This window comes from Coregonus lavaretus (genome assembly GCF_964263955.1).
Source record: "Coregonus lavaretus genome assembly, chromosome: 30".
Taxonomy (NCBI): domain Eukaryota; kingdom Metazoa; phylum Chordata; class Actinopteri; order Salmoniformes; family Salmonidae; genus Coregonus; species Coregonus lavaretus.
The window spans coordinates 1,306,644-1,331,517 of NC_140017.1; the positions used below are offsets into that span (position 1 = coordinate 1,306,644).

Sequence of the window (24,874 nt, forward strand, 5' to 3'; positions counted from 1 at the left end):
CATCCTTGGAGAGCTCTTTGGTCTTGGCCATGGTGGAGAGTTTGGAATCTGATTGATTGATTGCTTCTGTGGACAGGTGTCTTTATACAGGTAACAAACTGAGATTAGGAGCACTCCCTTTAAGAGTGTGCTCCTAATCTCAGCTCTTTACCTGTATAAAAGACACCTGGGAGCCAGAAATCTTTCTGATTGAGAGGGGGTCAAATACTTATTTCCCTCATTAAAATGCAAATCAATTTATAACATTTTTGACATGCGTTTTTCTGGATTATTTTGTTGTTATTCTGTCTCTCACTGTTCAAATAAACCTACCATTAAAAAGAATAGACTGATAATTTCTTTGTCAGTGGGCAAACGTACAAAATCAGCAGGGGATCAAATACTTTTTTCCCTCACTGTACATTTTATGGACACAGTCAATTTTACAATAATTATATTTTGTTTGTTTTTTCTCCTGAACTTCTTCTACTCTCAACCTCTCCGATCATTTTCATGATGTCCATGTAGTAATGTTACATTACACCAATATTAGCAGAACATTGCAGCTATGTTTTCAGAACTACTTCCATTATCTTTGAAGTATGTGTTAAGAACATTAATGGATCATCATGTCATAACAATTCAGAATAACTTTATACTGTCTTGCAGGAATGTTTTTTGTTTGTTGTTATAGGTGTTAGTAGTAATACCGCCATCAACATTAGCTGAATATAATAATAATAATAATAATAATAATATGCCATTTAGCAGACGCTTTTATCCAAAGCAACTTACAGTCATGCGTGCATAATTTTTGTTGTTGTTGTGTATGGGTGGTCCCAGGGTTCGAACCCACTACCTTGGCGTTACAAGTGCCGTGCTCTACCAGCTGAGCTACAGAGAACCACCCATTCACAAAAAAAAAAATGTATGCACGCATGACTGCACCAGGAATGTTTTCTTAGAACAACTTACTTGCTCCAACATTTTATTTCTGAAGTAGGTTCAGGGAACGTTATTAGAACCATTGTCAAAACATCAAAATATAACTTTGAGAGTCTTGCGGGAATATTCCCTGCATGTTATTTTGGATAACGGCTTAATGAACATTAGCAGAACGTTCCGGTAATGTTTTCTCAGAACCAATTTAATTGAATCCAGACATGATTGCTGAAGAATGTTTAGGGAAGGTTATTGGAACGATCATGTCATAACGTCACACTATAATTTTATGACAGCACTGTGGGAATATTACTGGTACATTGTGTTATTACATTACCTGGAAACCTAATGAGAACACTTGGGCGATGTGTGTTGGTTGTTACAGATGTTGTTGTTACGTTCTCCCCTCGGGTGTAGTTCGTCTGAGGAGGAGACGTAAATGGCCGTGCCTACACACACAATGTAAACTAGATGGATGGGGAAGAAATGTGGGGTGTAAGTACCTAAAATAACCAGACACAACAACCAGAACTCAATGTTAGCCCTCTGGGGACATTTAGCATGGTACTGAACAACATATACAACACCCATAAAGAAACAGTAATAAAACAAAGACCAATCAAACAAACCAGGGATGGTAAGAGAAGGGAATGTTTGGGAACGGGGTCCAAGTAATGAAAATAAACAATAGGTCCCTCCTCTTCTACACACCTAATCCTTCCTAACACACTCTAAGCCTTAACCCACTTTCCTACCTGTTACCACAAATACAGGGGTGACACCCGCCTGGCTAACCTAGTGTATAAAACAGTGGGTTATCTACGTGTGAATGTACACCCATGGGCAGAACTACCTTTCCCTTCTCCAGGACCCAGGTAGGGTGGAATACAGCAGGAGGACAGGCTGGAACACAAACAAAGATAAATCAAAACAACCAATAACCAAATCCTCAGCCAAACAACCAAACAAAAAGTGCCCCCTCTCTCTCTCTGTCTCGAGCTCACGCAACAAACAGTTTATATACTCTAGTCAATCAGTCACTCAACCACAGCTGTCAGGACTCCGGACTGAAGCCACGGCCACCATCGTCAGCCGCAACTCAGCACACCTGAAATAACCAGAACACACCAACAGAACAACCACTCTGAACCACACACACACTACAAAGGAAGATTGGGAGAAAGAAAAACATGTCACACGTAACAGTTGTGCACAACATTTTAGTGAATGTTAGAACATTCCAAGGATATTTCATTTACACTGAACAACAATATAAACGCAACATGTAAAGTGTTGGTCCCATGTTTCATGAGCTGAAATAAAAGATCCCAGAAATTTTCCATATGCACAAAAAGCTTATTTCTCTCAAATTTGTTTACATCCCTGTTAGTGAGCATTTCTTCTTTGCCAAGATAATCCATCCACCTGACAGGTGTGGCATATCAAGAAGCTGATTAAAGCATGATCATTACACAGGTGCACCTTGTGCTGGGGACAATAAAATGTACAGTTTTGTCACACAACACAATGCCACAGATGTCTAAATGTTGAGGGTGCGTGCAATTGGCATGCTGACTGCAGGAATGTCCACCAGAGCTGTTGCCAGAGAATGTAATGTTTATTTCTCTACCATAAGCCACCTCCAACTTCATTTTAGAGAATTTGGCAGTACGTTCAACCGGCCTCACAACCGCAGAACACGTGTAACCACGCCAGCTCAGGACCTCCACATCCGGCTTCTTCACCTGCGGGATCGTCTGAGACCAGCCTCCCGGACAGCTGATGAAACTGTGGGGTTGCACAACCTGAAGAATTTCTGCACAAACTGTCAAAAACCGTCTCACGGAAGCTCATCTGCGTGCTTGTCATCCTCACCAGGGTCTTGACCCGACTGCAGTTCGGCGTCGTAACCAACTTCAGTGGGCAAATGCTCACCTTCGATGGCCACCGGCATGCTGGAGAGGTGTGCTCTTCACGGATGAATCCCGGTTTCAACTGTACCGGGCACATGGCAGACAACGTGTATGGTGTCCTGTGGGCGAGCAGTTTGCTGATGTCAACGGAGTGAACAGAGTGCCCCATGGTGGCGGTGGGATTATGGTATGGACAGGCATAAGCTACGGACAACGAACACAATTGCATTCTATTGATGGCCATTTTAATGCACAAAGATACCGTGACGAGATCCTGAAGACCATTGTTGTGCCATTCATCCACCGCCATCACCTCATGTTTCAGCATGATTATGCACGGCCCCATGTCGCAAGGTTCTGTACACAATTCCTGGAAGCTGAAAATGTCCCAGTTCTTCCATGGCCTGCATACTCATCAGACATGTCACCCATTGAGCATGTTTGGGATGCTCTGGATCGACGTGTACGACAGCATGTTCCAGTTCCCGCCAATATCCAGCAACTTCGTACAGCCATTGAAGAGTAGTGGGACAACATTCCACAGGCCACAATCAACAGCCTGATCAACTCTATGCGAAGGAGATTTGTTGTGCTGCATAAAGCAAATGGTGGTCACACCAGATACTCTCTGGTTTTCTGATCCATGGCCCTACTTTTTTTTTTAAAGGTATCTGTGACCAACCGATGCATATCTGTATTCCCAGTCATGTGAAATCTATAGATTAGGGCCTAATTTATTTATTTAAATAGACTGATTTCCTTATGAGAACTGTAACTCAGTAAAATCTTTGAAATTGTTGCATGTTGCCTTATATTTTTGTTCAGTGTAAAAACATGGTTCTTGTGAAACTATTCCTTTTAAAATATTTTTTTCAAAATAAACATTGAACATCTAATAGTCAACATTTTAGTTTAACAGCAGGTGAGCTGGTTCTACTCTTTTTGGAAATTTTCTGGTGTTTTGTGGTGGGAAATTGAGCGGTTCGAGCATAACACGTCAACACTGTTTACAATTTCAAAATGTTTGTGAAGCTTGCATTCAATTGCCACTCCCTTTTGCACACAACAAGCTTACATTCCTGTTTGGTTTTTTTATTACATTTTTTACATTTTTTAACAATACAAACGACAACATCACACAAACATCACACCTGCCCAGACCCACCTGCTCAAACCCCCATCTCCATCAACTACATCACACCCGCCCAGACCCCCATCTTCATCAACATCATCACACCTGCCCAGACCCACCTGCTCACACCCCCATCTCCATCAACATCATCACACCTGCCCAAACCCACCTGCTCACCCCCCCATCTTTATCAACATCATCACACCTGCCCAGACCCACCTGCTCACACACCCATCTCCATCAACTACATCACACCTGCCCAGACCCACCTGCTCACACCCCCATCTCCATCAACTACATCACACCTGCCCAGACCCACCTGCTCACACCCCCATCTCCATCAACCACATAACACCTGCCCAGACCCACCTGCTCACACCACCATCTCCATCAACATCATCACACCTGCCCAGACCCACCTGCTCACACCCCCATCTCCATTAACTACATCTACACCTGCCCAGACCCACCTGCTCACACCCCCATCTCCATCAACTACATCACACCTGCCCAGACCCACCTGCTCACACCCCCATCTCCATCAACCACATAACACCTGCCCAGACCCACCTGCTCACACCACCATCTCCATCAACATCATCACACCTGCCCAGACCCACCTGCTCACACCCCCATCTCCATTAACTACATCTACACCTGCCCAGACCCACCTGCTCACACCCCCATCTCCATCAACAACATCACACCTGCCCAGACCCACCTGCTCACACCCCCATCTCCATCAACTACATCACACCTGCACATACCCACCTGCTCACACCCCCATCTCCATCAACTAAATCACACCTGCCCAGACCCACATGCTCACACCCCCAGCTCCATCAACTACATCACACCTGCCCAGACCCACATCAATCAATCAATCAATCAATCAATTTTATTTTATATAGCCCTTCTTACATCAGCTAATATCTCGAAGTGCTGTACAGAAACCCAGCCTAAAACCCCAAACAGCTAGTAATGCAGGTGTAGAAGCACGGTGGCTAGGAAAAACTCCCTAGAAAGGCAAAACCTAGGAAGAAACCTAGAGAGGAACCAGGCTATGAGGGGTGGCCAGTCCTCTTCTGGCTGTGCCGGGTGGAGATTATAACAGAACCATGCCAAGATGTTCAAAAATGTTCATAAGTGACAAGCATGGTCAAATAATAATCAGGAATAAATCTCAGTTGGCTTTTCATAGCCGATCATTAAGAGTTTAAAACAGCAGGTCTGGGACAGGTAGGGGTTCCATAACCGCAGGCAGAACAGTTTAAACTGGAATAGCAGCAAGGCCAGGCGGACTGGGGACATGCTCACACCCCCATCTCCAGCGCCCGCATCACTCTCCGCCACAAGGCCTCAAACTGCACCATTTTATTTCTCTCTGTCGCCCACGCACTTTCAACATTTAGATAATAAAGCATTTTACTTTTCCATTGTGTTAATGAGAAGGCTGCTTGCACCCGCCTGCCCGACTAGAATCACTACTCTCGGCAGGTCTGACTTAGAATATGTGGACAACTACAAATACCTAGGTGTCTGGTTAGACTGTAAACTCTCCTTCCAGACTCACATTAAGCATCTCCAATCCAAAGTTACATCTAGAATCGGCTTCCTATTTCGCAACAAAGCCTCCTTCACTCATGCTGCTAAACATGCCCTCGTAAAACTGACTATCCTACCGATCCTTGACTTCGGCGGTGTCATTTACAAAATAGCTTCCAACACTCTATTCAGCAAATTGGATGTAGTCTATCACAGTGCCATCCGTTTTGTCACCAAAGCCCCATATACTACATATTCGTCGCCAAACCCACTGGCTCCAGGTCATCTATAAATCCCTTCTAGGCAAATCCCCGCCTTATCTTAGCTCATTGGTCACCATAGCAACACCCACCCGTAGTATGCGTTCCAGCAGGTATATCTCACTGGTCATCCCCAAAGTCAACACCTCCTTTGGTCGCCATTCCTTCCAATTCTCTGCTGTAAATGACTGGAACGAACTGCACAAATCTCTGAAGCTGGAGAAACTTATCTCCCTCACTATCTTTAAGCATCAGTTGTCAGAGCAGCTTACCGATCACTGCACCTGTACACAGCCCATCTGTAATTAGCCCACCCAACTACCTCATCCCCATATTGTTATTTACATTGTTATTTATTTTGCTAATTTGCACCCCAGTATCTCTATTTGCACATCATCTTCTGCACATCTCTCACTCCAGTAAAAATATGGACTATGGCCTATTTATTACCTTACCTCCATAACTTACTACATTTGCACACACACTGTATATAGATTTTCTAATGTGTTATTGACTGTACGTTTTGTTTATTCCATATGTAACTCTGTGTTGTTGTTGTTTTTTCCACACTGCTTTGCTTTATCTTGGCCAGGTCGCAGTTGTAAATGAGAACTTGTTCTCAACTGGCATACCTGGTTAAATAAAGCTGAAAAAAAAAAAAAAAACAGCACCATGAAGTCCAAGGAGCTCTCCAAACAGGTCAAGGACAAAGTTGTGGAGAAGTACAGATCAGGATTGGGTTATAAAAAATTATCCGACACTTTGAACATCCCACGGAGCTCCATTAAATCCATTATAAAAAATGGAAAGAATATGGCACCACAACAAACCTGCCAAGAGAGGGCCGCCCACCAAAACTCACGGACAAGGCAAGGAGGGCATTAATCAGAGAGGCAACAAAGAGAACAAAGATAACCCTGAAGGAGCTGCAAAGCTCCACAGCGGATATTGGAGTATCTGTCCATAGGACCACTTTAAGCCGTACACTCCACAGAGCTGGGCTTTACGGAAGAGTGGCCAGAAAAAAAGCCATTGCTTAAAGAAAAAAATAAGCAAACACTGTTGGTGTTCGCCAAAAGGCATGTGGGAGACTCCCCAAACATATGGAAGAAGGTACTCTGGTCAGATGTGACAAAAATTGAGCTTTTTGGCCATCAAGGAAAACGCTATGTCTGGCGCAAACCCAACACCTCTCATCACCCCGAGAACACCATCCCAGTGAAGCATGGTGGTGGCAGCATCATGCTGTGGGGATGTTTTTCATCGGCAGGGACTGGGAAACTGGTCAGAATTGAAGGAATGATGGATGGCGCTAAATACAGGGAAATTCAAAGGGGAAACCTGTTTCAGTCTTCTAGAGATTTGAGACTGTTAGGAGGCCCACCTTCCAGCAGGAAAATGACCCTAAGGATACTGCTAAAGCAACACTCGAGTGGTTTAAGGGGAAACATTAAAATGTCTTGGAATGGCCTAGTCAAAGCCCAGACCTCAATCCAACTGAGAATCTGTGGTATGACTTAAAGATTGCTGTACACCAGCGGAACCCATCCAACTTGAAGGAGCTGGAGCAGTTTTGCCTTGAAGAATGGGCAAAAATCCCAGTGGTTAGATGTGCCAAGCTTATAGAGACATATCCCAAGAGACTTGCAGCTGTAATTGCTGCAAAGGTGGTTCTACAAAATATTGGGGGGGGGGTGAATAGTTATGCATCTTCAAAGTGGTAGGAATGTAGTGTAAATCAAATGATACAAACCCCCAACAAATCCATTTTAATTCCAGGTTGTAAAGCAACAAAATAGGAAAAATGCCAAGGGGGGGTGAATACTTTTGCAAGCCACTGTAATCATTGTTCCTCTTTAGTGCATTTAACTATATGTTGCAGGTAAAAGCCTTGGTTGGCGAGTTGATCTGGGAGGTTAAAACCACCCTCAGACTATGAGTTTTATTTGCCCATATAAAGTCTGTTATGACCGACTATACTTTTTTAAAGAATGTCTTCAGTGAGGTAATTGGTATTACAGAGAATAAGTATAAAAACTTTGGGAGACATGCCATTCTGAAGAGGTTTATTCTACCCGTTAGATTTATGGGGAGATTATTCAATTTAATTAGGTCTGCTTTCATATTGTTGAGTAATGGAATAAAGTTATCTTTATTTATTTGTTGTTTGAAGTCACATATTAAGCATCTTATTCGATCTTTTTGTAAATGTTATGTCCTGAGATTTTTAGTATTCTGAAAATATTTTTAGCAGGGGGGAGCATTGAGTTTTCAATATTCAGGTATATCAGGAGATCGTCTGCAAATAAGTTTAGTTTAGTCATGTTTACCAATACTGATACCTGTTACCTATGGGTCCTGTCTAATTCTTTCTGCAAGCGTTTCAATTGCCAGTGCAAACAGAAGGGGAGAGAGAGGACATCCCCGTCTTGTGCCCCTTTCTAAAGCAATTTCATATTTTTATTAAATGTATATACAGTGGGGGGAAAAAGCATTTAGTCAGCCACCAATTGTGCAAGTTCTACCACTTAAAAAGATGAGAGAGGCTTGTAATTTTCATCATAGGTACACGTCAACTATGACAGACAAAATGAGAAAAAAAAATCCTGAAAATCACATTGTAGGATTTTTTATGAATTTATTTGCAAATTATGGTGGAAAATAAGTATTTGGGCACCTACAAACAAGCAAGATTTCTGGCTCTCACAAACTTCTTCTTTAAGAGGCTCCTCTGTCCTCCACTCGTTACCTGTATTAATGGCACCTGTTTGAACTTGTTATTAGTATAAAAGACACCTGTCCACAACCTCAAACAGTCACACTCCAAACTCCACTATGGCCAACTCCCACCCTCCCCCCATCCTTACTCACCCTTGCCTGCCCAAGCCAAGTTTATCACCCCCTCCCATCCTTGCCCTCCCTTACCCACCCAGGCAAAGTTTATCCCAACCTCCCGTCTTTTCCCACCTTCCCTTCTTCTCGGACACATTTACACCCATCCATATATCGATTCTCCTTCATTCACATACAATATTTACCTTATGCATCCACCCACCCATTCTCTCTCGCCCTCCTACGCATATTCATACTCCTTCACACTCCAATTCATTTGCACAAACACATACACACACATACACCCACTCACACCCTCACGCCCACACACATCTATAGAGCAATTATTAACATACGTGCTATATTTCCTCTTTTATATTGTATTTTCTGTGTCCATGTAGCTCATTGTTATCGGCTACTTCTATCATTACTTCCTAGAGAAGAACAGTTACTTGGGAACAGTAGAGTTTAGATAGTCTCAACTTATGATGGTCTTAGACGTCTGTTGCCTAATGTCCTTATCGCTTTTTCTGTCATCTTCCTCTCCTCAGGGTAGTGGGCTCTCCTTCACCTGGAAAAGTTTCTTGCAGCATGTTTAGGGCTTCATCTGCATTCCATCTTATGTGTTCCCTTCCATACCCACAGCACTGCCAGGGAAGCAGAGTTGGGACTTGATTCATTTTTCCTCCAGTGACTGTCTGATCAGAATATATTGCTTGCATTTTTTTCTCAGCTTAGCAGACAGGTCATGGACGAATCGAATGGACTGGCCGTGGATTTTGATTTCCTTTCCCCCCTGTGCCTTTAGAATGTTGACTTTGGTCTGATAGTTCCACAGCTTGAAGATTACCATGCAAGAGTATTTGGTGGCATCGTTCCAGATCCTCTGGTGATATATCCACGCCAAGCTCCTCTGATATCAGTTTGACCACGTAGCTAGAAAGGTCTCCCTTTTCCTCCTCTTCCTTTAAGGACAATATTCTCATGTTGTTTTCTCTCATCCAGTTCATCTTCTAAAGTTTGCAGCCTTGTTTCCAGAAGGCTAATTTTGTTGTCTTGTTCGTTAATGCGCATGCCTTCTTTTCGAGCAGATCTACATGTTTTTTTATGAAGTTGAACATGTGCTTTTTATGACAGAATGTTAAAATGTGTTTTTTTATCAAGTGTTATGGAATAGATTAGGTAGTTTAGACTCTACATTACAGCTCACTACCACGCCCACATTCCATTCCCCCAGGGGGCAGCAGCAACCATGTCCAAGTGCTGTGCTGCCAAGTCTTGATAAGGAGAGGTGTTGCCAATTAAGGTGATCGTCAGTCAGTGTCCCAGTTTGCAAGCCGTGAGGCTGCTGTTTTGTTTTGTGGGCATGCAGCCTTTCGTTTACATTTTGAACATTTAGTTTAGGCATGCCTGTTTGCAGTTTTCCTTTTTGTATATTTGTTTCTGTCACTGAACATAACAATCCGCTTGGGCTCGCCAACCCAAAAGAGTCAAGATAGAGCTGGCCCTGGACCTAAGGTAAGGTTGCTGTCTCCCTGGGCACATGTACATCCATCACCTGGTCGTATGCGCTTACTTTTCAAATTAATGCACACATTCATTCAGGTTACAGAACCATTAGGCAAGCCTATAACCCCTAGACTTAGCGAGTACAGTGTTAAAAGTAGGCTGTCTAGACGGTTCTGTAACACAAGGTACACTTCTCAAAAGGCACCAAATTGGTGGAACTGCCCAAAAGCAGGTGTGCTGGTTTTACTCTTTTTGGCCATTTTCTGGTGTTTTGTGGTGGAAAACTGAGCGGGTCGAGCATAACACGTCAACGCTGTTACCCATAGATAGACGGGCTAGAAATGTCTCAAAATAAAAACATGCTGTGAAGCTCGCATTCATTTGCCCTTTCCACAACAAGCTTCCATTCCCCGTCCCACAGGGATTAATGTCTGATTTAAGATGAAATTGTCAACCCTGTTACGGCCAACCCTGTTAATTTATTTGCCACTTAATAGAGCTCGCCAGCTTGTAGTCCTAAAAACCATAAATGAGTTAGCATTTTCTACCTCTGGTTCATTGGCCATTCCTATGGGGGAAATTAATGGAGAAAGAATGGGGCTTTGGGATAAACGCAGAAAATAAGGTCTGAAGTTAACACAGGTTTATACATTGTGTTCTATGAGATAATATCAGTCAGCTAACATGCCATTTATGAATTAATAAGGCTTTACATTTTAGTCATTTAGCAGACGCTCTTATCCAGAGCGACTTACAGGAGCAATTAGGGTTAACTGCCTTGCTCAAGGGCACTTCGACACATTTTTCACCTAGTCGGCTTGGGGATTAGAACCAGCGACCTTTCGGTTACTGGCACAACGCTCTTAACCACTAAGCTACCTGCCGCTTTATGTGCTTGTTTTGATTTGTTTTGCATACAGTGCATTCGGAAAGTATTCAGATCCCTTCACTTTCTCCACATTTTGTTACGTTACAGCCTTATTCTAAAATTGATTAAATAAAAAAATGTCCTCAATCTACACACAATACCCGATAATGACAAAGCAAAAACCGGTTTTTAGACATGTTTGCAAATGTATTAAAAATAAAAAACCGAAATACCTTAATAACATAAATATTCAGACCCTTTGCTTTGAGACTCGAAATTGAGCTCAGGGGTGTCCGGTTTCCATGTATCATCCTTGAGATCTTTCTACAACTTCATTGGAGTCCACCTGTGGTAAATTTAATTGATTGGACATTATTTAGAAAGGCACACACCTGTCTATATAAGGTCCCACAGTTGACATGGCATGTCAGAGCAAAAACCAAGCCATGAGGTTGAAGGAATTGTCCGTAGAACTCTGAGACAGGATTGTGTGGAGGCACAGATCTGGGGAAGGGTACCAAAACATTTTTGCAGCATTGAATGTCCCCAAGAAAACAGTGGCCTCCATCGTTCTTAAATGGAAGACGTTTGAACCACTAAGACTCTTCCTAGAGTTGGCCGCCCAGCCAAACTGAGCAATCGGGGGAGAAGGGCCTTGGTCAGGCAGGTGACCAAGAGCCCGATGGTCACTCTGACAGAGCTCCAGAGTTCCTCTGTGAAGATGGGAGAACCTTCCAGAAGGACAACCATCTCTGCAGCACTCCACCAATCAGGCCTTTATGGTAGAGTGGCCAGACGGACATGACAGCCCTTTTGGAGTTTGCCAAAAGGCACCTAAAGGACTCTCAGACCATGGGAAACAAGATTCTCTGGTCTGATGAAACCAAGATTGAACTCTTTGGCCTGAATGCCAAACCTGGAGGAAACCATACACCACTCATCACCTGGTCAATACCATCCCTACGGTGAAGCATGGTGGTGGCAGCATCATGCTATGGGGATGTTTTTCAGCGGCAGGGACTAGTCAGGATCGAGGGAAAGATGAACGGAGCAAAGTACAGAGAGTTCCTTGATGAAAACCTGCTCCAGAGCACTCAGGACCTCAGACTGGGGTGAAGGTTCACCTTCCAACAGGAAAACGACCCTGAGAACACAGCCAAAACAAAGCAGGAGTGGCTTCGGGACATGTCTCTGAATGTCCTTGAGTGACCCAGCCAGAGCCTGGACTTGAACCCAATCGAACATCTCTGGAGAGACCTGAAAATAGCTGTACAGCGACGCTCCCCATCCAACCTGACAGAGCTTGAGAGGATCTGCAGAGAAGAATGGGAGAAACTCCCCAAATACAGGTGTGCCAAGCCTGTAGCGTCATACCCAAGAAGACTCAAGGTTTTAATCGCTGCCAAAGGTTGGAAGCTGTTTTTGCTTTGTCATTATGGGGTATTGTGTGTAGATTGATGATGGGGGAAAAAAAACAATTGAATCAATTTTAGAATAAGGCTGTAACGTCACAAAATGTGGAAAAAGTCAAGGGGTCTGTATACTTTCCAAATGCGCTGTAAATGCCATTTAGCCAAAGCAACTTACAAAAATGTAAAAGGCATTGTTCTCACTATCACGGTGACTGCATTCACTGGAAATGCTGTACATGTCGGCTCAATTGGAAATGACCTTTAAAAACGGAATTGTCAGCTGTCCACAGTGCTGCGTTATGAATAGAGTCCAGGCCCTAACAATGTTTTTAGGCTGTACAGTATTTGTTTACAATTACATTGTTTACAAACAATGGATTTAGGAAAGTTTATATTTAAAGGTGACAGTTGAACTAAGCTCATGAGGCATTTATCAATTATATTTTTTAAGAATCAATGGCTATCTATCAAATCATTTATTAAAGGTCCAAAAACGGATGTACCAATCCCAGATTGTCCCTTTAACATCATATCCTCAAAACCGTCCTAAGGCCTGGCAGCATTTCTCACCACTGCTTCCTGGATTCTGAGCAAAATCCCAGAAAAAAAAGCACTTGAATTCCGGCAGCCCATAAAGCTCATGTTAACGCCAACCTTATGGAGCTCCACAATGCCAATCCTCACAAAGCAGAGCTGGGACAATCATTCATGGATCACGTAACAACGCTAAGCCTATCGGATGCGCTGATGTGGGCTAGGCAGATAAAAGTTGTTTTTTTAACAGAGAGGGATAGGTGATATAATCCGCGAGGACGCAAATCCAACGGGATTAGGAGGGGATGCAAAAATACTTCAGCATTGTGAGTGGGTGCAACTGAGCTCCTCTGTGAAGAAGGAGCCCTTTGGCTACACAGCTCACCAGGCATTAATCCTCTCTCTCTCCACGAAAACACATATTGTACTGCATCCACCATCCATCCACTGAAAAAGCACAACTGGGCAGGCGGCTGCCTGTCATTTTGGGTCTGGCTCCAACCTCTCCTTTCTTCTCCTCTCTCCTCCTCCTCTTATCAGCCCTCTTTACCTCCTCTATTGTCTTTCCCCCATATTTTCCTCTCTTCCCCTCTCTCCTCCTCCTCCTCTTATCAGCTTTCCTCGCTTCTCTTCCCTCCTCTCCTTTCTTCTTCTCATAGAGCTCATGAGTTTACATTAGATCGTTCTGGCTTCTCTACGCCATCTATCTCCTCAATATGAGTAGGAGATGTGAAAGAAATAAGGCCAACATCTTGCCAGCTGTTTATTCTTCTATTCTCCTTCCCCTGAAGCTCTGCAGACTCATATGCTGTGAAATGTTCCTTCTGATACTTCTTCTTCTTCTTCTACTTCTACTCTCCGCCTGCTACAGCAGAGGAGAAGGGAGGAGGAAGTTTGACTTTCCTTTGCTGAATAGTTTTTTGTTCAGCAGAGTTGCGAGTTGAGTTACCGTGGGAACCGTGGCTGCCACCGCCCACTTTTCTCTACCGTTTCATGACTGCCAGGTACAGTAGGTAATCTCGCCCCTGCAATACAGTGTGTGCTGCAGCACTAACACACACACTTTGACATACAGTGGGGGAAAAAAGTATTTAGTCAGCCACCAATTGTGCAAGTTCTCCCACTTAAAAAGATGAGAGAGGCCTGTAATTTTCATCATAGGTACACGTCAACTATGACAGACAAACAGAGAATTTTTTTCTCCAGAAAATCACATTGTAGGATTTTTAGTGAATTTATTTGCAAATTATGGTGGAAAATAAGTATTTGGTCACCTACAAACAAGCAATATTTCTTGCTTTCACAGACCTGTAACTTCTTCTTTAAGAGGCTCCTCTGTCCTCCACTCGTTACCTGTATTAATGGCACCTGTTTGAACTTGTTATCAGTATAAAAGACACCTGTCCACAACCTCAAACAGTCACACTCCAAACTCCACTATGGCCAAGACCAAAGAGCTGTCAAAGGACACCAGAAACAAAATTGAACTATGACAGACAAAATGATAATTATTTTTCCAGAAAATCACATTGTAGGATTTTTAATGAATTTATTTGCAAATTATGGTGGAAAATAAGTATTTGGTCAATAACAAAAGTTTCTCAATACTTTGTTAATATACCCTTTGTTGGCAATGACACAGGTCAAACGTTTTCTGTAAGTCTTCACAAGGTTTTCAAACACTGTTGGTGGTATTTTGGCCCATTCCTCCATGCAGATCTCCTCTAGAGCAGTGATGTTTTGGGGATGTCGCTGGGCAACACAGATTTTCAACTCCCTCCAAAGATTTTCTATGGGGTTGAGATCTGGAGACTGGCTAGGCCACTCCAGGACCTTGAAATGCTTCTTACGAAGCCACTCCTTCGTTGCCCGGGCGGTGTGTTTGGGATCATTGTCATGCTGAAAGACCCAGCCACGTTTCATCTTCAATGCCCTTGCTGATGGAAGGAGGTTTTCACTCAAAATCTCACGATACATGGCCCCATTCATTCTTTCCTTTACACGGATCAGTCGTCCTGGTCCCTTTGCAGAAAAACAGCCCCAAAGCATGATGTTTCCACCCCCATGCTTCACAGTAGGTATGGTGTTCTTTGGATGCAACTCAGCATTCTTTGTCCTCCAAACACAACGAGTTGAGTTTTTACCAAAAAGTTCTATTTTGGTTTCATCTGACCATATGACATTCTCCCAATCCTCTTCTGGATCATCCAAATGCACTCTAGCAAACTTCAGACGGGCCTGGACATGTACTGGCTTAAGCAAGGGGACACGTCTTGCACTGCAGGATTTGAGTCCCTGGCAGCGTAGTGTGTTACTGATGGTAGGCTTTGTTACTTTGGTCCCAGCTCTCTGCAGGTCATTCACTAGGTCCCCCCGTGTGGTTCTGGGATTTTTGCTCACCGTTCTTGTGATCATTTTGACCCCACGGGGTGAGATCTTGCATGGAGCCCCAGATCGAGGGAGATTATCAGTGGTCTTGTATGTCTTCCATTTCCTAATAATTGCTCCCACAGTTGATTTCTTCAAACCAAGCTGCTTACCTATTGCAGATTCAGTCTTCCCAGCCTGGTGCAGGTCTACAAAAATACAATTTTGTTTCTGGTGTCCTTTGACAGCTCTTTGGTCTTGGCCATAGTGGAGTTTGGAGTGTGACTGTTTGAGGTTGTGGACAGGTGTCTTTTATACTGATAACAAGTGCAAACAGGTGCCATTAATACAGGTAACGAGTGGAGGACAGAGGAGCCTCTTAAAGAAGAAGTTACAGGTCTGTGAGAGCCAGAAATCTTGCTTGTTTGTAGGTGACCAAATACTTATTTTCCACCATAATTTGCAAATAAATTCATAAAAAATCCTACAATGTGATTTTCTGGAATTTTTTCTTCTCAATTTGTCTGTCATAGTTGACATGTACCTATGATGCAAATTACAGGCCTCTCTCATCTTTTTAAGTGGGAGAACTTGCACAATTGGTGGCTGACTAAATACTTTCCCCCCCCACTGTATATAGGGGAAATAGTAGTTGTGTGTGAGTCGACCAAGCACACAGGTTAACTACTTACTTAATACTCTTCATCTCTATTGAGACAATGAGCTCCCTCCACTTCATTCTGTCCTTGGCAACATGTTGTGCCTCACTCCAAGAGCACAAAGATTGGATGAGTGGTCCTCTGTATGCACGTACTGTATGACTAAGTCGCTTTGGATAAAAGTGACTTACAGGGCCAACCCTTACTTACATGTACATGCATGTAACTTGTGTACCTCCAGGCTGATACTGCATGTAAGTCAGGGAGGGGACAGATCACCTTCCCGCCAGACGGATGGAGGGGAATGCTCCTGGCCCGACAGTTAATAGGTTGTTTGAGAAACAGAGTGGAGAGCGATGACACTGATAGTGTGACCGGCTCGCCTAGCTGAGAAATACAGCGACAGAGTGCGGGCCATCTATCACTCCTCTCTACTCAACTCCACTCCTTTCAGTGTGTCTGCACAGATTTAGCTGGTCACACAGAGAGTTGTTTGTGAAGGTGACACAAACGTAACCCTGTTTGACAGGTGTGTGAAGGTAACGCAGACGTGTGTGTGTGGAGCTCCTGAGTGGCGCAGTGGTCTGATCCTGGTTCGAATCCAGGCTCTGTCGCAGCCGGCCGCGACCGGGAGACTCATGGGCGGCGCACAATTGGCCCAGCGTCGTCCAGGGTAGGGGAGGGAATGGCCGGCAGGGATGTAGCTCAGTTGATAGAGCATGGCGTTTGCAACGCCAGGGTTGTGGGTTCGATTCCCACAGGGGGCCAGTATATATAAAATAAAATAAAAATGTATTCACTGTAAGTTGCTCTGGATAAGAGTAAATGTAAAAAATGTAAATGAGTGTTGAGGCTTGCACAGGTAATCTCTGTGGAATTCTAGATTGCGGTTTGTCAATATCCATGTACACTATCATGATGAAATGTTATCGTACGGCTAGGCATCACCAGGACAAAGTGTATTGTACTTTCAGATTGTATGATAGGAGATGTGCATGTTGGGAATTGTAATGTGTGTCATATAAACTCACTGTAGTCGCTGTTCTCGTCCTTGGTCCCATTTATGGTGCCGTCCGGCTTCATCTGCAGGTAGAAGCCCTGCTCGCTGAACAGTCGCGTCACAATGCCCTTCAGCTGCGGCTCTGCAACACAACACAACAGGGATAAGGGTTAGCTAGCTGCTTGGGTCATGTTCATTAAGCACCAAACAGAATAAAATGGACTGAAACAGGGAGGAACTACCTGAATGTGTCCAATAAGAATACTAATTTTAGTTTTCCGTTGCAATGAACAAGGTCACTTAAGGCACCAAAACACTTGAATGCCATGCCCTCATACCCTTGGTATCCTTTTCAATGATTAGGGGCTGACCAGGAAACACTAGACTATAACTAGGGCCCAGAGTTCTTCCAGGTCTGGTCAGGTCACGTGATCAGGAAAAACCCCTGGTCTTATAGTGTAAGCCTGAGTTAGTACCCATTATTGCAGTGCCATGTGATAGGCTACATAATGAATGATTTGCCGTGTGATACATGTGATGACACACAAGCAAACAATGCCTCCCACCATGACAGAGAGGCAGACAGATCCTCCTCAGACCATCACTCAATGGTAAAGAGAATAAAAAGAATGAGGTTAATTACGACAGCTACTTGTACGTTAGGGCCATTCAGAGAATGCAGATACCAACATAACACTAATCAGTGGAAAACCATCTCCCAGTCTTGTAGATAAAAATCTTTCAGTTAATGGATCAAAACCGAACCGAAAAACAAACGGTCTAAGAAGCCACCTCCAAATCATGAACAGGGCACACAATGTGGGACAGATAATCTTGGCACTACAGCCGCCTGACACCCAAATCATGCAGGAAGAGATGGAAAAAGCCTAAAATACAGCACTATTTAGAGCAAGTCGGTGTGCCAGTTAAACGCTGATGATGAGGCAGACCCAGTGGTGATAGAAACACTGAAAGGTGGAGGGATACGTTAAATAGGATGCAGAAATGTGTGGTCCGCCTCCTCTCACCCATCGGTGATAGATATGATACTCTTAAACCTCTGACTAACTTGCTTGTAGCCTAACTGTGAGAATTTGCCCATTGATCAATAAAGCATTCTTCACCAACGATGCTTCACCTTAACATGGACACTGATAGCTCTGGTCCAGGTCGTTAGTGTGCCTTCCTTCACTTCAAGTACTGGAGGAACCCGCACAACAACAACAAAAATGTGTGAAATGTGGCTGTTTTCACATAATGAGCTTAGATTTCACATGTTTACACCACCTTTTCACATGTGAGGAGAATAACAACAAGAAGAAGAATAGTTAAATAAATGTACATATTAAACACGTGAACATTTGCAGTTTCACATGTAAGAAAACTTCACAAGTTCACATGTGGGGGTTGAAATAGTGTTATTCTCCTCACATGTGAAAAGGTGGTGTAAACATGTTGCAGTAACAATGGTTTCCAAATGTAGAATTGCAAATTCAGTAATGCCATTCTGTAAAAAGGTTACTTAGCATAGCTGAGCATACAAAATAATGATTTCTTACTTCCAAGCCATCCACTCCATTATTATTGTAGTCCTCCATAGTGTTGCATTGATATACAGTGCCTTCGAAAAGTATTCAGACCCCTTGACTTTTTCCACATTTTGTTAGGTTACAGCCTTATTCTAAAATTGATTTTTTTTTAATCCATCATCAATCTACACACAATACCCCATAATGACGAAGCAAAAACAGGTTTTTAGAACATTTTGCTAATTTATTAGAAATAAAAAACTGAAATATTACATTTACATAAGTATTCAGACCCTTTACTCAGTACTTTGTTGAATCACCTTTGGCAGCGATTTCAGCCTCGAGTCTTCTTGGGTATGACGCTACAAGCTTGGCACACCTGTATTTGGGGAGTTTCTCCCATTCTTCTCTGCAGATCCACTCAAGCTCTGTCAGGCTGGATGGGGATCATTGCTGCACAGCTATTTTCTCTGGAGCAGGTTTTCATTAAGGATCTCTCTGTCCTTTGCTCTGTTCATCTTTGCGTCGATCCTGACTAGTCTTCCAGTCCCTGCCGTTTAAAAACATCCCCACAGCATGATTCTGCCACCACCATGCTTCACTGTAGGGATGGTGCCAGGTTTCCAGAAGTGACGCTTGGCATTCAGGTCATTCAGGTCAAAGAGTTCAATCTTGGTTTCTCAGACCAGATCATCTTGTTTCTCATGGTCTGAGAGTCTTTAGGTGCCTTTTGGCAAACTCCAAGCAGGTTGTCATGCCTTTTACTGAGGAGTGGCTTCGGTCTGCCCACTCTACCATAAAGGCCTGATTGGTGGTGCTGCAGAGATGGTTGTCCTTCTGGAAGGTTCTCCAAACTCCACAGAGGAACTCTAGAGCTCTATCAGAGTGACTATCGGGTTCTTGGTCACCTCCCTGACCAAGGCCCTTCTCCCCTGATTGCTCAGTTTGGCCAGGCGGCCAGCTCTAGGAAGAGTCTTGGTGGTTCCAAACTTCTTCCATTTAAGAATGATGGAGGCCACTGTGTTCTTGGGGACTGTCAATGCTGCAGAAATTTTTTGGTACCCTTCCCCAGATCTGTGCCTCCAAACAATCCTGTCTCAGAGCTCTACGGACAATTCCTTCGACCTCATGGCTTGGTTTTTGCTCTGACATGCACTGTCAACTGTGGGACCTTATATAGACAGGTGTGTGCCTTTCCAAATCATATCCTATCAATTGAATTTACCACAGGTGGACTCCAATCATGTTGTAGAAACATCTCAAGGATGATCAATGGAAACAGGGTGTACCTGAGCTGAATTTCGAGTCTCATAGCAATGGGTCTGAATACTTATGTAAATAATGTATTTCTGTTTTTTCTTTTTAATACATTTACAAAAATGTAAAAAAAACTGTTCGCTTTGTCATTATGGGGTATTGTGTATAGATTGCTGCGGATTATATATTTATTTTATCCATTTTAGATTAAGGCTGTAATGTAACAAAATGTGGAAAAAGTCAAAGGGTCTGAATACTTTCCGAAGGCACTGTACATGTATACTTAGCACTACCACTAGGGAGAGTGTTATTGCTGCAGGCGCTGCCTCTTTTTCTCGTACGTTGGTCCGTGACTGTTGGATGAAGCCCAGTGAAAAGAACAGAGACGCTAGCTCTCCGTGTCTCATTTTTTATCCTGTTTTCCGGTTTATACACATGGTTATTTTTAAAGAATCTAGAGATAACATGTTTAACTAAACGGTGTTGAGTTCTGGTAATTTTGATGTATAATTTAATTGTTTTGATCAAGTGAGATTTTCACATTTACATGAGTGTAGCCAAGCTAAGTAGCTAGCTAGCTAGTTCACTTTTGTATGCAAGTCAATGAGAACAGAATATATTTTAATTCCATTATAAATGTTTTGGCTCTTAAATCGTTATATTTTTTACAAACGAGGGCTCATATTGAGTGTATTTACATATGAACCACAGTAATTATATGTATTTTAGAAGGTAACTTTTTATGAAAGGTGTATCTAATCGTTGCATGCTAATTGCTAACTGCTAGCTAGCTTAGTGATAGGCAATAGCTAGCCTTCCATTTCATCCTAGCTAGCCATTTTTGCATCTGATGTGTTTAGCTGTCCATTGGGTTTTGTTACATTTAATACACAGGCCTAAATGAAATTGTAATGTATTTGGAAATGTGTGAATAGGTTTGCTTTTGGAATGAATGTAAACAGATACTTTTTGACAAAGACATGATTTTGAATCAGGGCTATCTTGAGTTAATCAGTTATAACTTTTTGTAATTTTAGTGCACCCATTTCTTTATATTATGATTAATCACGTTGTCTGGTTTAGAATGTTACATATGAAAATGTTGGGAAACCACGTGTCTGTCTGAGTCATGTGACAAATACATGTAAAACTTAACGTGTCTGGCTCGTGAATTTCTGTTTCACGTGACATTGTTCATGTGATTTGTTCACGGGATAAATGTACATGTAAAAAATAAATGTGAAACTTCACACGTGTCTGACATACAGTACCAGTCAAAGGTTTGGACACGCCTACAGTTGAAGTCGGAAGTTTACATACACTTAGGTTGGAGTAATTAAAACTAATTTTTCAACCACTCCACAAATTTCTTGTTAACAAACTATAGTTTGGCAAGTCGGTTAGGACATCTACTTTTGTACATGACACAAGTAAGTTTTCCAACAATTGTTTACACACAGATTATTTCACTTATAATCACTGTATCACAATTCCAATGGGTCAGAAGTTTACACACACTAAGTTGACTGTGCCTTTAAACAGCTTGGAAAATTCCAGAATATGATGTCATGGCTTTAGAAGCTTCTGATAGGCTAATTGACATTATTTGAGTCAATTGGAGGTGTACCTGTGGATGTATTTCAAGGCCAACCTTCAAACTCAGTGCCTCTTTGCTTGACATCATGGGAAAATCAAAAGAAATCAGCCAAGACCTTATAAAAAAAATTGTAGACCTCCACAAGTCTGGTTCATCCTTGGGAGCAATTTCCAAATGCCTGAAGGTACCACGTTCATCTGTACAAACAATAGTACACAAGTATAAACACCATGGGAACACGCAGCCGTCATACCGCTCAGGAAGGAGACGCGTTCTGTCTCCTAGAGATGAACGTACTTTGGTGCGAAAACTGCAATTCAATCCCAGAACAACAACAAAGGACCTTGTGAAGATGCTGGAGGAAACAGGTACAAAAGTATCTATATCAACAGTAAAACGAGTCCTATATCGACATAACCTGAAAGGCCGCTCAGCAAGGAAGAAGCCACTGCTCCAAAAAAGCCATAAAAAAGCCAGACTATGGTTTGCAACTGCACACGGGGACAAAGATTGTACTTTTTGGAGAAATGTCCTCTGGTCTGATGAAACAAACATAGAACTGTTTGGCTATAATGACCATCGTTATGTTTGGAGGAAAAAGGGGGTACTTGCAAGCCGAAGAACACCATCCCAACCGTGAAGCACGGGGGTGGCAGCATCATGCTGTGGGGGTGCGTTGCTGCAGGAGGGAATGGTGCACCTCACAAAATAGATGGCATCATGAGGAAGGACATTTTTGTGGATATATTGAAGCAACATCTCAAGACATCAGTCAGGAAGTTAAAGCTTGGTCGCAAATGGGTAACCTAAATGGACAATGACCCCAAGCATACTTCCAAAGTTGTGGCAAAATGGCTTAAGGACAACAAAGTCAAGGTATTGGAGTGGCCATCACAAAGCCCTGACCTCAATCCTATAGAATATTTGTGGGTAGAATTGAAAAAGCATATGCGAGCAAGGAGGCCTACAAACCTGACTCAGTTACACCAGCTCTGTCAGGAGGAATGGGCCAAAATTCACCCAACTTATTGTGGGAAGCTTGTGGAAGGCTACCCGAAACGTTTGACGCAAGATAAACAATTTAAAGGCAATGCTACCAAATACTAATTGAGTGTATGTAAACTTCTGACCCACTGGGAATGTGATGAAAGAAATAAAAGCTGAAAAAAATTATTCTCTCTACTATTATTTTGACATTTCACATTCTTAAAATAAAGTGGTGATCCTAACTGACCTAAGACAGGGAATTTATACTAGGATTAAATGTCAGGAATTGTGAAAAACTGAGTTGAAATGTATTTGGCTAAGGTGTATGTAAACTTCCGACTTCAACTGTACTCATTCCAGGGTTTTTCTTTATTTTTACTATTATCTACATTGTAGAATAATAGTGAATACATCAAATCTATGAAATAACACATATGGAATCATGTAGTAACCAAAAAAGTGTTAAACAAATCTAAATATATTTTATATTTGAGATTCTTCAAAGTAGCCACCCTTTGCCTTGATGACAGCTTTGCACACTCTTGGCATTCTCTCAACAAGCTTCATGAGGTAGTCACCTGGAATGCATTTCAATTAACAGGTGTGCCTTGTTAAAAGTCAATTTGTGGAATTTATTTTCTTCTTAATGCGTTTGAGCCAATCAGTTGGGCTGTGACAAGGTAGAGGTGGTATACAGATGATAGCCCTATTTGGTTAAAAAAAACAAGTCCATATTATGGCAAGAACAGCTCAAATAAGCAAAGAGAAATGACAGTCCATCATTATTTTAAGACATGAAGGTCAGTCAATACGGAACATTTCAAGAACTTTGAAAGTTTCTTCAAGTGCAGTTGCAAAAACCAGCAAGCGCTATGATGAAACTGGCTCTCATGAGGACCGCCACAGGATAGGAAGACCAAGAGTTACCTCTGCTGCAGAGGATAAGTTCATTAGAGTTACCAGCCTCAGAAATTGCAGTTCAAGTAACAGACACATCTCAACATCAACTGTTCAGAGGAGACTGCATGAAATCAGGCCTTTATGGTCGAATTGCTGTAAAGAAACCACTACTAAAGGACACCAATAAGAAGAAGAGACTTGCTTGGGCCAAGAAACACGAGCAATGGACATTAGACCAGTGGAAATCTGCCCTTGTGTCTGATGAGTCCAAATGTGAGATTTTTGGTTCCAACCGCCATGTCTTTGTGAGACGCAGAGTAGGTGAACGGATGATCTCCGCATGTGTAGTTCTCACCGTGAAACATGGAGAAGGAGGTGTGATGGTGCGGGGGTGTTTTGCTGGTGACACTGTCAGTGATTTATTTAGAATTCAAGGTACACTTAACCAGCATGGCTACCACAGCATTCTGCAGCGATACGCCATCCCATCTGGTTTGCGCTTAATGGGACTATCATTTGTTTTTCAACAGGACAATGACCCAACACACCTCCAGGCTGTGTAAGGGCTATTTGACCAAGAAGGAGAGTGATGGAGCGTTCAAAATACAATGAAAATACATGATCTATACAGCTAAAAGCAACAATGCGATGTCAAAACAAGCTGACATTGAGGTTAAAGAAAGTGTGCTGTATCAATTTACCTGAAGTCAATATTCTTGTAATGCGTCTTATATTTTTTTTTAAATCTTAGATTACAGCTGAATTTCATCAAATGCTGAATTTGCGATTCATTGTGATTAATCACAGCAAACCCTGCGATTATCTCGATTTTTTATTTTTTTTTTACTTTCAGTTTGCTTGAACCTTTGGTAATTTGCGGACAATTTTTCCAGAAAGACATGTTTTCCCAAAACGTCCTTGTACTGTATGTTCTTGAACAGACTTTGAGATATGTTTGCTCCGCTCAGTGGGTGTGCGGGGTGTGGCTTGAAGCAATGAGTGACGTATTTAAAGGGAAGCAGTGCATTTTGAAACCACAACCCAACCCCTCCCCGTTTTTCCATGGTCGTTCAGTACAGCGCCGTTTCCGTTAAATTGAACGTTCTATTACGTTTATGTACTGAACGCAGCACTACTCTGAGGTCACTGACCTGGTTTCCTGCGGACTGGTCTTTTCTTGCCGCTGCAGAACCGAACTTTGCTGAAGACAGTAAATATATGCCTCTCGCACAAGGAGCGGGGATCTTTGCTGGGGCTGGTGCGCCGTTTGGAAGTGGTGACCTTTTCGCTGTTTCCTTCTCTTGCTTGACGTTTCTGGCGTATCAGGGAGCTGGCGAGCGCCGCCGCCATCTCCCCGGTAAACTAACCTGAGTGTAGACCACTTGAATCGTCTCCAAATCTACTATGTTGTCAAGATATTGCTGAGGGTGCTGATTATGGCTGGTCCAATGCATGAGGTTGCATAAGTTCGCCATGATGACAAATATGTAGGTAAGGTGAATAAAATGACTGAACTTGCTGAATGCTGAAATCAAACATATTTGTTATCCAAATAATGGTAACAACATCGATATACATATAAAATATTACAATGGCAGTCTTTACAAATAGGTAGGCTACTATATCTCTAAATACATTAATTCATAAATGTA

The 24,874-nt window shown here is 42.6% G+C and overlaps 1 protein-coding gene across 1 annotated transcript; it reads right to left on the reverse strand.

Annotated features, from left to right (window-relative positions):
- Nucleotides 1–16,969: 16,969 nt before the first annotated feature.
- Nucleotides 16,970–24,572, reverse strand: LOC311105708 (fibroblast growth factor 12-like; the record flags this gene model as incomplete). Its single annotated transcript, XM_084147925.1, has 2 exons — nucleotides 16,970–17,094; nucleotides 24,374–24,572. The coding sequence occupies 2 exons, from the start codon at nucleotides 24,570–24,572 to the stop codon at nucleotides 16,970–16,972; spliced, it is 324 nt and encodes a 107-aa protein (XP_084004051.1).
- Nucleotides 24,573–24,874: the final 302 nt, after the last annotated feature.